This window comes from Pelobates fuscus, chromosome 2 (genome assembly GCF_036172605.1).
Source record: "Pelobates fuscus isolate aPelFus1 chromosome 2, aPelFus1.pri, whole genome shotgun sequence".
NCBI classification, from domain to species: domain Eukaryota; kingdom Metazoa; phylum Chordata; class Amphibia; order Anura; family Pelobatidae; genus Pelobates; species Pelobates fuscus.
The window spans coordinates 228105649-228117941 of record NC_086318.1 but is presented as its reverse complement, the minus strand read 5'-3'; the positions used below and the strand labels follow the sequence as shown (position 1 = coordinate 228117941).

Here is a 12293-nt window from a genome sequence, read left to right as displayed (position 1 = left end):
AATTTAAATTAAGGCAAAGGCAAATCCTGTTGGGCCAGCACTTGCCTCCTCGTGCTCTATAGTGCAGACACCCATGAAATCCACATGTGCTTATTGTGGGATGATGTGTTTTAACTATAACTGTATTGATTATTAGAAATGTCTGAGAGTGAAATACATCTTTAAGTACTTAAAACCTGATGAATTAACTCTAGCACTTTTGAATTCTGCTTTAATGCTTGCATGTTTTTCTAATTAGAACCAAGGACCTAGGGAACACTAAACAATTAAATTTATTGCTCACACCAACATTAACTCAATGAATTAAATAGTTTCTTTTTACAGATTTTACAAATGTACAATAGAACATATATGCAATAGTTAGAATAGCAGAAGTGTTTTGTTGCTGGTTTTAGGTGGCGTTTATCATGATTTAGGATGCAGTCATATGGATTCATGGTATGCTCAAGCTGAAAGCCTCAAGTGAAAAAATGTTACTTGCTAAGTAACATAAACACGCTTTGGATGCAAGTGATTGATCAGTCAGAATTTTAGAAAAAACACCTCTAGGCACTTAGAAATTATAGGAACATTTCAATGTTTCTTTGTTTTACGAGGTGCCTGTAGGGAACAGCAGCAGATTTGTGTAACAGATTAATCTCCGGAGTTTAAAAATATGCTCTTATAATGAAAAAGGTTTTCTGGATCTCTATTTTTTTCCAAATAACATGACAATTCTAATACATTTCCATGAAATTAAAGGACATTCATTTTATGCCCATTTTGCAATCTACTCTGCTGATGTTGAAAATACCTTAAAGGAGCAGTGTGGCACTATAACAACTTCATCTTATTGAATTTGTTATGGTGCTGGCAGTCCTACCCCACCCTGCAAAACCCTTTATTTAAATCAGGGGTCCTCAAAATCCAGCCCTCCAGATATTGCTGAACTAAAAGTCCCATGATTCTCTGGCTATCTATGTAATTCAAAGAATCATGGGAGTTGTAGTTCAGAAACATCTGGGGGCCCGGAGTTTAAAGGACCCCTGATTTAAATAATTTGAAGTCTTGGAAATGCAGCTTTAATCCCTGCCTCCAAGCCCTCTGGATATGAGAGCCGGGACTGTTACTTCCTAGCTCTCATACCATACCCTGATGTCACGCGCGCATGCCAAGTATGTATTGTATTCAATGATTCTCTATGGCGGAATCTTAGCTCATCATGATCAGTTCCGTGCATGTGCCTAAGATCCACTGTGCACGTTGAATTGGACCATCATCTGGAGTCACGCCTCCAGGATGATGTCACTCGAGGAGGAGGCACAGCAGCGCCACGGGAGACTTGGTGCTGGGGAAAAAGTGGGTAATTTGTTTTTATTTGTTTTATTTTGTTTATTTTTTAACAGGTGAGGATCCCTGTACTAAATAGGGAATACAGATACGTACTCCTAATGCTAAAGCTTTGGTTTCTGACCACCAACAGTCTGACAAATCCAAAGGTGGCTCACGTTTCCTAGTTTTCTGTGATACCTTTGTTACACTGACATTAACTATCACCAATCTCTCTTTGATATGCCTTATTCTTTGCATATTCTTCATAAAGTCCTTACTTGACCCATATCATACCTGTCATAGTGTGCCTTATCTTCATCTGGACCACTTACTGTATGTTCCCTTTTAGATGGTATACTTGCAAAATGAGCTCTCTTAAACCGACTATTAGTTTTTATTTTTTCCAATTCAAGAATTGTGGTCTTACATTCAAAATTCACTTTAGATAACCAACAATTTGCATTTTCGTTATTAATTCTACATTTGCTTGAACATGATTTGCTATGATATGTAATATCTGTATAGATAAAGCAATAAATATTTCGCTTTATAGGTCTAACAGATAATTCAGGAATACGTTTGTATTATACTCCACATGTAAGAAAATATGATGCTGGCGTTTTAGAGATGGGCATTTGGGTCAGCCTCTATCACATGATTCCACCAGGTATGCCAGAATTCAGCTCTGAAGGACACTGCACTATGGAATGCCTGGAAGAGGTGTGTATACTCTCTTTATGGCCACACACTTTTTATGTACTAGAAATCGTGTACAGTCAGTATAGTTTGGAATAATTTATATACATAAGGGTCTATCTAGTTATTGCACAAGAGTTTGTCTCTCGATGTTCTAAATAATTTCAGTGAAGGAGTTATAATAAAAACATAACTTGCAATAAAGCACACATAAAACAAGGGACCAAGGAGCCAAATCCCTGTGTCCCCAGCCAAAAAGGACCGCACCAGCACTGTCCGGTTAAATACATTTTAAAAAATGAAAATATTTGACTTTCCTAGAAAGTAAACATTTTCTTTACTTTTCTTTCTTTTTTTCTTGTTTTTTTTTTTTTTCATTTGTTTAACTTGAAATAAAGATGTAAAGGATAAAAATAGTGAATGTTTATATTTGAATATTTCAGCATGTTCATGGGAGATCACGCATGTCCAAACTTACATTGCATAGCAATCTGCTTAGAATCATGTGCAGCATAAGTATTTATATGTTATTGTGGCAATGACACTATTATTGTGTTTGAATCTCCTTAGGCATTGAATAACGAGAAGCCAAGTGGCATCCATGTATTTGCTGTTTTGCTACATGCGCACCTGGCGGGAAGGGCTATTAAAGCACGTCACTTCAGGAAAGGAGAAGAACAGCCATTGCTGGCCTATGACAATGAATTTGACTTTAACTTTCAGGAGTTCCAGTATTTGGAGGAAGAAAGGACAATTTTACCTGTTAGAATATGTTTCTTTTCTACTCCTTTTACATAATAAGTTGTGTTATTTTATTATCACTGGTACATCCTCTTTTTTAATATGTTGAACAAAATTCCCTGCATGCATACACATATAATAAGTGAGTGAATGTCGATTTATATCATTACACTCATTAGTGCATGTTTAAGACACTGTAAATGCATAACAATGCTAGATTTGTTGAGGCAGGACAGGTCAGGAAACAACTGAAGATGTATAAATAGCATTTCTCAGTACTCTAAGATGGAAAGTGGTCACTCGAAATGTTTGACACGTTCCTGATTGCACACCATCCATCTGATACTTAAAGCAACATATGCTAAAACTCCTTTTTGCAGTTATAGTGCCGTGAGTAGATGAGTGCCATCTTCTGTTTTTTGGTCAAATAATCTTCAAGTGGTTTAACAAAAACTGTGATTCTTCAGGTTCCTGAAGTCTAGCTCCTCTGCAGAACCCCACATATTAAGAAACCTACACAGTGATCTGAAAAAAGAGGCTTTGAGAGTTGAATTCATCACTAAAGAGAGATATTGATCTAAATATTTGTATTATGTTGCTGAGCTGTACATATGAATAACTCTTTAGAAATGCCAATCAATATTTTAATTGTCATTTCAGGGAGACAATTTAATTACTGAATGTCAGTATACCACCAAAGGACGATCTACAATGACATGGGTAAGAGACATTTGTACTTATCTGATTAAATATAATTATTACTTTTAATTTATGAATATGTTAATCTTCTAATAAATAGAGCCCCTTATTATACTTTTACTCCAGGGTGGACTGAGCACCAGAGATGAAATGTGTCTGTCCTACTTAATGTATTATCCAAAAATTAATCTTGCCAGATGTGAAAGCATACCAGAAATTGCAGAACAGCTTCATTTTATTGGTGTGAAAGAGATATATACACCAGTGACGTAAGTAAATGCTTGAAGTCCTATAAATATCTCAAATGAAAGACTAGCAGGACCAGTAGTTAAATATCTTTTACCTCTCTTGACAAAAATCCAGCTTTTTATCCCATCATGTATATGTCTTCTTCCCATCACCTTTGCCATTCTAGTTTCCAACTTTGTGTGTATTTTGTTTTCTTTATTTCTGACAATCTCTTTTTTAGTGTCTTCCTATCATGCCCCATGCTCTGTCTGTGTGTGTGTGCGTGTGTGTGATGGAAGTTGTGGGGAGTGTTATACTTGTAGATGTGAAGCTGTGGTGTTATGTTCCTCTGGCTGCTTGTAGTATTGTTTGTGTGGAAGGCAAGTGTAGTGTGTGTTGGTTTCTACTGTCCAACATATATATATATATATATATATATATTTGTTTACATTTCAGTGCATTGTTGCCAATATTGTTATTTACTAATTAGTGTAACTGTGCTGTGATTACAGTTAATAAAGGATTCCTTAGAAAGTGTGAGGGCTCCATAGGAAAACACTGAAACTGTGGCACCATTTGATATTCACTAAATTCTGAAAAGCACACTTCCTAGCATAAACACTATGCCTATTGAGAATAGGTGTAGGGTCCAATTAGGTGATATACACCAGTAAAATAATCCTTCCTGTGTTCTAGCAGAGAGGAATTGGCTGTGTTCCTCTCCCCTGTAGCACTTAAAGTAAAATGTAATTTACAAGCTTTGCAACTAATAAGAGAGATCCAATAAGCAAGCTCTCTGGGGTCTCTACATAACAAAAAATAAATAACTAAATAATTGAAAGAGTGGGGTCCTTCAAGATAAGTTTGTTAGGGAAATTATTGGCATGTGGTATTTGGAATTGTTTTCAAGCCAAAGTAAAAACATTGAAAACCATATTTTCCCTGACCAATCAGAGACTTCGCATTGAGAGAATGTGACCGCTTTACATTCATAATTCTCATAGCTCATTGAGCTATAGTGTTCAGCAAGCTGAATGCTTTATGTGTATGACTTCTTCCTTTAACCCCTTAAAGCGGCACTGTCATGGCCGAATCCCGTTTTTTTTTTTTTAACCCCCCCTCCCGCCTCCACTACATCTAACTGACCCCCTAGTCATCCCCAAATGCCCCTAAGCCCCCCATATTACCTATTTTTTAATCTTTATTTTCTGCCCCGATCTTTGTGTGGGTAGATGAAGTCACTGTGGGACACGTCATCTGCCCACACTAGATAGCCTGTGAGATTCCCGCACATGCCCAGTTAAACACCTGGACATGCGAACGGGAATTTAATCTATTCATTCATTCATCAGACAGACGAATGAATGAATAGAAAAATCAGATGAACAAACAAACAGTGTTCGTTTGTTCGTTAAGTTTGTTACAAGGAGGGAGCTACCTGCACGCAGCTCCCTCCTTGTAATATGTAAAGACAGAAGCGGCAGGCAGCAGTGCTCCCCGCCACTTCATAAGCCCCCCAGGTCCCCCTCTCACTCTATGGGGGTCAATATGACCCCCATAATAGCATAAGGGAGATTAAAATCTCCCGAATGCCCCTACTCGCTATACTGCGAGTAGGGGCATGTCCACTAAACAGTGACAGCCAGTGACTGCTCAATGTTTAAAAAATAACCTACTAAATAACAATAAGAAGGGGGGACCTACTGTCCTCCCCCCGGCTCCCACCCCTTAAAAGTGGGTGGGGGCCCTATATAAGAATGGGGGGGAACTACTGTCCTCCCCCCTGGCCCCCACCCCTAATCGGTGGGTGGGGGCCCTAAAAAAACAATAAGGGGGGCCCTACTGTCCTCCCCCTGGCCCCCACCCTGAGCGGTGGGTGGGCACCCTATATAAGAATGGTGGGGGGGGACCTACTGTCCTCCCCCCCTGGCCCCCACCCATGAGCGGTGGGTGGGGGCCCTAAAAAACAATAAGGGGGGACCTACTGTCCTCCCCCCCGGCCCCCACCCCTGAGTGGTGGGTGGGTGCCCTATATAAGAATGGTGGGGGGGCTACTGTCCTCCCCCCTGGCCCCCTCCCCTGAGCGGTGGGTGGGGGCCCTAGAAAACAATAAGGGGTGGGACCTACTGTTCTCCCCCCCTGGCCCCAACCCCTAAGCGGTGGGTGGGGGCCCTAAAAAACAATAAGGGGGGACCTACTGTCCTCCCCCCGGCCCCCACCCCTGAGCGATGGGTGGGGGCCCTATATATACGAATGGTGGGGGGCCCTACTGTCCTCCCCCCCGGCCCCCACCCCTGAGCGGTGGGTGGGGGCCCTAAAAAACAATAAGGGGGGACCTACTGTCCTTCCCCCGCCCCCCCCCCCTGAGCGGTGGGTGGGGGCCCTAAAAAAACAATAAGGGGGGGACACCTACTGCCCCCCCCGGCCCCCACCCCTGAGTGGCGGGTGGGGGCCCTAAAAAAATCCCCCCCAATCAAGGTGACTAGGGGTCCCAAGCCCCTAGTCACCCCCACCCAAATAAAACTATCCCCTACCTACCCCCTCACCCTAAAAATAGTGAGGGGGGAATAAAATAACTAACCTGTAAACAAAAATTAAACTTACCGTTTGGCGTCTTCTTTTTTCTAAAATCTTCATTTTTTAGCCCCAAAAAAGGCCAAATAAAAAACCATCATACCCGTGGAACTTAAAATAAAATAAAAAACCTGAGCGCCCAAAAAAGAATCCCGCCAAAAAAGAAAAAACCCGCCGCTAAAAAAATTAATCCATCTTCACCCATGGAGGGCTCCGTGCAGACTGAGCTCTGCAGGGCGGGACAAGGCTTATAAAGCCTTGCCCCGGACCTGCAATTAAACTAAGAACACTCTGATTGGTTGGTTTAAGCCAATCAGAGTGCTCTGTCATTTTACACAGCGTGGAAAAATTCCAAAGAACTTTCCCACACTGTGTAAAATGACACAGAGCAGTCTGATTGGGTGGCTTGAAATCCATCCAATCACAGTGCTCTGTGTCATTTTACACAGCGTGGGAAAGTTATTTGTTATTTAGGGGGCCCGTACCTGCCCAGGAGGGGGGGGCGGTTAGTAGTTTTTTTGTTTGTTTTTTAAACAGTGAGCAGCCACAGGCACTGCTTGCTAGACATGCCCCTACTCGCAGTATAGCGAGTAGGGGCATAATTTACCAATACTAAGTAATCTTTACTTAGTATTAGTAAATCTGGCTGAAAGACCAATTTAGGTCTTTCAGCCTTTTAGTAGATACCTCCCTGATACCGTGGAAATTAGGGAGCTATCTACTAAGCGGCTGCAAGATGCAGCCACAGCACGAATAGGATTGGAGTTTCATTCATTCTAATGAAATTGCGATTCGAACAAAGTCCCGAATTGCATCCTAACACGAATGGAGAAACTCTTCTCATTCTGTTAGGATGCAATTCGGCAATTTTGCCGGCGTTCTGTCTAAGTGACAGGACGTTCGGCAATACTGACAGGAAGCATTGTGGGAACAGGGAGGAAAGCTAGGGATCATGGGAAAATTGCTCTGACCAGCGGAAATGAAGCACACTTTGCTCCTCCGCTGGTCAGAGCTGGTCAAGCGGAGGAAACCTCCATAAGGCAAAGAGTCCCTACTTTGTCTTATGATTTTAAAGAAAACTAAAGAAGACAGGAATAAAAAAGAACAGATACTGAGAGAGGGGGAGAAGAGGAAGAGATTGAGGAAAGGTAAGTTCGGCATGACAGTGCCGCTTTAAGGACACATGACCTTTTATTCCAGAAGTTTGGTCCTTAAGGGGTTAAACTGAATTTACAACTAAATTCAGCAGCAGCGTGACGCTTTACATCACTTAGCAGATCAAGGTATATGTGTTATATATGTTGCATTAAAACAATAAATATGAATTACACCATCTTAATTATTATTTAAATTAATGCCAGTTTGCAACACAACAAAAGGTAGAAATATTCAAGGAAATGAATACTAATGTAAAGCATTGCATTTTTACTATACTCTTCAGTCTAAGTACCAAAACAACTTCACCATCTAAAGTGGTTTTCGTGTTTAGACTCTGTCCCCTTTCTTTAGCACTGTAAAACATTACTGCTTCAGAAAAATTAAATTCCTGTACTTTTATGGCGCAGCATTTTTTTCTTTGTTGTCAATGTTTACCTCTGCCAGAGACCACACCTCTAGTGGCTGTCATACAGATAGGTATTCACATGTGATGTTATTACACTCAGTATGATGAGGCTTAATGATGCCAATGCTTCTCATAGAGAAATATTGAATCCATGCTTCTTCATAAGAAGCATCTGACTGGTTGAGCACAGTGATTGCTTTAAATGTACCATAGGTCCCCAGTGCTTTTCTATGAGAAGCATTTGATTGGACTGGGATAATCACAACTGGTGATCTCAGATTAAGCAGGGGGCTGTCCATAATTACATTGAGTCCATAATTACATTGCGTTACTGGTACTAATATGTGTATTGATTTACCCTTTGCGCACTAAAACAAGGTTAATTCTGTATAACAGTTACAGTCATACTTTACTTTTTTGTAGGTCTTGGCCTTTTATTATCAAGAGTCCCAAAAAATACAACAACCTCACTTTCACAGATGCAATGAACACCTTCCAGTGGTCACAAAAGAAAGGACACACATTTAATGACCGTGTACGAAAAATGCAAATTAATGTTAGGTGTTCTAAGTATGAAGGCCATGAATGGATGGTAGGTTATTATAATATTCAGATTTGTATTTTAACAACAAATCACATGACTGATTTATGCAAGTGACTTTGTCCAATATATTCGCTTGCTCATTTGGTGTAAGAATCGTTAAAAACCCACTTCTTCATAAAAGCGTATCAATTAAACTGTTAATAGCTCCTGACTGATTCCTCTTCTGCAACTGTCACTAGTCTAATACTATAGTCTAATACCTTTTTGTGTCATTTTACCCCACTCCCTCTAGCATGTAAGCTCATGGAGCAGGGCCCTCAACCCCTCTGTTCCTATGTGTCCAACCTGTCTGGTTACAACTACATGTCTGTTCGTCCACCCATTGTAAAGCGCTGCGGAATTTAATGGCGCTATATAAATATCATAATAATAATAATAATAAGTGCTCTAGAATCACACGTCACAGTACACACAAGTTAGCTTTAATTTAAGAGCAGAAAATGTTATATATACGTTATGATAGCAAAAATTTTAGCAAAAAAATAGATATCAATTTAATGCTCCTTAAAAATATGGCCCATCCCTGACCTGTCAAACACTGCTAAAACAGGAGCACTCCAAAAGGCCTGAAAGCACTCAGATGATGCTCTCAGCCAATGAGTGCTGCTTAGCTCAGTAAAAGCATGGACTAGAGCCACAGATGCCCAGTTTGACAAATGATACTGGAATAGGGCCAGGGTACTTCTGGCACCATTACCACTACAGCAATTTTTCTCAGCGTGGTAAAAAGTAACAAACATGATTAGTTATCAGACTGTAAGATTTATAAAACTATTTCACTGAAGCATCATACAGGGCCTGTTGTGAAGTTGAGGAAAACATTTAACTCTTTATTGCATGCACAGGCTTCAGACTATTTTTTTTCAGGAAGAAAATGATAGGATGATTTCTGTTCAGCAATTTGTGATTGTAACATCTGTCTAAGAGTCTCAGATCAATATTGCGTCTTTCTCCTAATGTGATAAAGTGTTTTATCACCGTGAGTTCAAATGTCATCCTTTCATGATTTTACATTTCCATTTAAGTATATCAAGTGAAAGGTCATTTATTGAGTGATAGAATGTAAAATTAGATCACTTATTGGAGGACTGCAATATCTTTTTTTTTTGTATGTGAATTTTTGTTGTGTATCATATTACCAGCAATATAACTAATATATAATAGGATACTATTATATTAGATCCCATTATAGAATATAAAACAGATCCAAAATATGCATGTGTGGACCTGGAAAGGTCACTTACCTGTATAACAAAATATGGCTTTATCACTTGAGGAAGGCTAGCTACTGCTGGAACATTGGGATGGTTAACCCATTTTCCCACAGATTAATTTTGAAGTTAATACTTTCTGTTTTTTGTTTTTTCTTCTAAAATGAGGATTCAAAGTGAAATCACAATAAATTTCAAATTTAAGGTCATGGTAGCTGAACTGAAAGCATAGCATTTCCAGTTTGATTTTTTTTTTACATTAAATGTGAAATTCACTTTGAATTCACCTTGAGTTCTTATAACTGTATGCATATGCTTTCTTTTGCTGTGATTAAAGGAACACTCTAGAGTCAGGAACACAAACATGTATATTTGACCCTATAGTGTTAAAATCACAATCTAGCCTCCAGCCCACACCCTTTCCCCCCTAAATATAGTAAAAATCGTACTTTTTATCAAGTCTGCTGCTGCTGGCTCGGCCCCAGATCTGCCTGCTTGGCTGACATAATCAGAAGTGGTGGTCTGAGTCAATCACAATGCTTTCCCATAGGTTTGGAAGAGACTGTCAAGGAGGCAGATCAGATGCAGAGCTGGCACAAGTCAAGGACAGCACTGGCCAATCACTATCTCCTCATAGAGATGCATTTAATCAATGCATGTCTATGAGTAACATGAGTAACTATGAGTAACATTCAGTGTCTCCATACAGATGGTGTAGACACTGAATGGCAGTGTACAGCAGTGGAGGTATCCCTAGGCTGTAATATAAACACAGCCTTTTCTCTGAAAAGACAGTGTTTACTGCGCAGGCCAGAAGGGAGTGTTTATACTCACCAGAACAAATACAATAAGCAATAGTTATTCTGGTGACTATAGTGTCCCTTTAATTTGTGTTTGGACATGTGATTTGTTATATAGGTACCTTCATGTGTGTCTATTTAAAATATGTTACTAATACATAGATATGGGATATGAATCATGCAATAAAGATTGTTCCTTATAAGTAGGCTGTGCCAGTTTGGTTTGTCTAAATTGATTTATTTAAAAAAAAAAAAAAATAGTCTCATACAATTTGGGTTTTGTCTATACAGTGTGTCGGTTCGGACAACTTTTGTTCACAAAGATATTTTGGGAAAGAGGATTCGGACAAACAAAAATGGTTCGAAAATCTTATAAAGATATAAATTTATATATAAGTATATATATTTTTTGCAGTACACTGATAGGCACATTTTTACACCATTTGTGCTCACAAGTCAAGTAAAAAGAAGTAACCAAAAGAGTGAAAAAAGCAGGAGCAGTAACAAAATCTACGCTTACATATTTATGGTTTTTTTTCTGCTACTTTTTTTTCTCTGTTGGTCACTTCTCATTTGATCTGTTCATAAAATCAACATTTAGTGGCTTTACCCTAACCATCAGTCATGTTTTTTTTCTATTTTTTGATTCCCCTTCCCCTCCAAAAAAACAGCTTCCTCTCCATTCCATCGCCTTTTTTTGGCTGCAGGAATGGAATCCTGAAGCAACTGAACAACTCATCTATCTCACCATCTTACTAGTTGCTTGCTTGGTTTTATGTCCACATGGAGTTCCAGAGATGCAGAGTTTTTCCAGTTCACCTATTCTGCAAATGGAATTTTCACTTTAGAGAATAACCCTGAAAAATTCTTTCTAGCAAGGATGGGCTACATTACTCATCCAAAAAGAGATACAGAAAAGATGTGTGTACGTTCTGTATATACACATGCAAAAAAACTAGATTTGTCATTTTAGTTTTATGTTTTTTTTTTTTTACATTTCTTACTTTCTATGTTAAATCCCATTGGGACAGAAGCTTATGCAAAAAAAAATTTACTTTGAGAAATTTGAGCTGTATGGGGACTTTGTGTAATTCACTCACAGTGTTTTGCAAGAACTGTTGCGGAAAAATACATTCATGTGTAAAGATTTCAAAATATCCATGAGATGAAAGTCCCAAGATTGATGAGTTTGATGCATGCAACCTATTCTGTTAGTAAAAAATGTTTTATATGTTGTGCATATGAACAAAATAAAAGATGAATCAAACAACCTATTAAAAATAATAATTTATATATATTTTTTTTTATAGGTTCAAGGTATGATTGTTTCTCCACCCAAAGTGAAAAAAACCCATGAGCAAGAACCATTTGTTTGTCTGTCTCTCTCAAACTGTTTAAATTCTGATATGTTAATTTTCCTGTTGACTACGTTACTCAGTATGTTCTACATACTAAATGACCATGTTTTGCATTCATAAAAAAAATCCATGTATTTTTTAACAAAATATTTTATGCAAATATACAGGTATTAATAATAAATTCATTTTTTTTTTGTACAAAATAAACTCAGGTTTATCAAAACTGTCCATTGTAATTTTTTTTTAATTTTTTTTAAACGTTTCTTTGTGTTTGGTATATGGCCAATATGCATTTTTTACCAAGCCTGGACTAATTATTTGATAAACTATCCCCAGGAAACTTTGAGAATGGGCAGTGGATCAAAGCATCTCCCCAAGTAGGCCATTATGATCTGTTATGCCTTCAGTGTCAGAACTACCAGGATCGTAAAGGTCACCACTGCAACGGGGCCCTGGAGTTCCATCTGTTAAGGGGGCCCATCAAGGATAGAAGCAGCAAGCAGGGCA

General features: G+C 38.8%; 1 protein-coding gene across 1 annotated transcript in view; it reads left to right on the top strand.

Moving 5' to 3' along the window:
• LOC134587109 (DBH-like monooxygenase protein 1) overlaps nt 1–11947 on the top strand; it is a 139388-nt gene extending 127441 nt beyond the window's left edge. Inside the window, exons 7-12 of the mRNA XM_063443237.1 lie at nt 1865–2031; nt 2578–2769; nt 3409–3468; nt 3574–3716; nt 8237–8405; nt 11739–11947. Of these exons, the coding sequence (XP_063299307.1) occupies nt 1865–2031; nt 2578–2769; nt 3409–3468; nt 3574–3716; nt 8237–8405; nt 11739–11906 (899 nt within the window). The 3' untranslated portion in view covers nt 11907–11947. The remainder of the gene's footprint in view (nt 1–1864; nt 2032–2577; nt 2770–3408; nt 3469–3573; nt 3717–8236; nt 8406–11738) is intronic.
• The last annotated feature ends 346 nt before the right edge of the window (nt 11948–12293 follow it).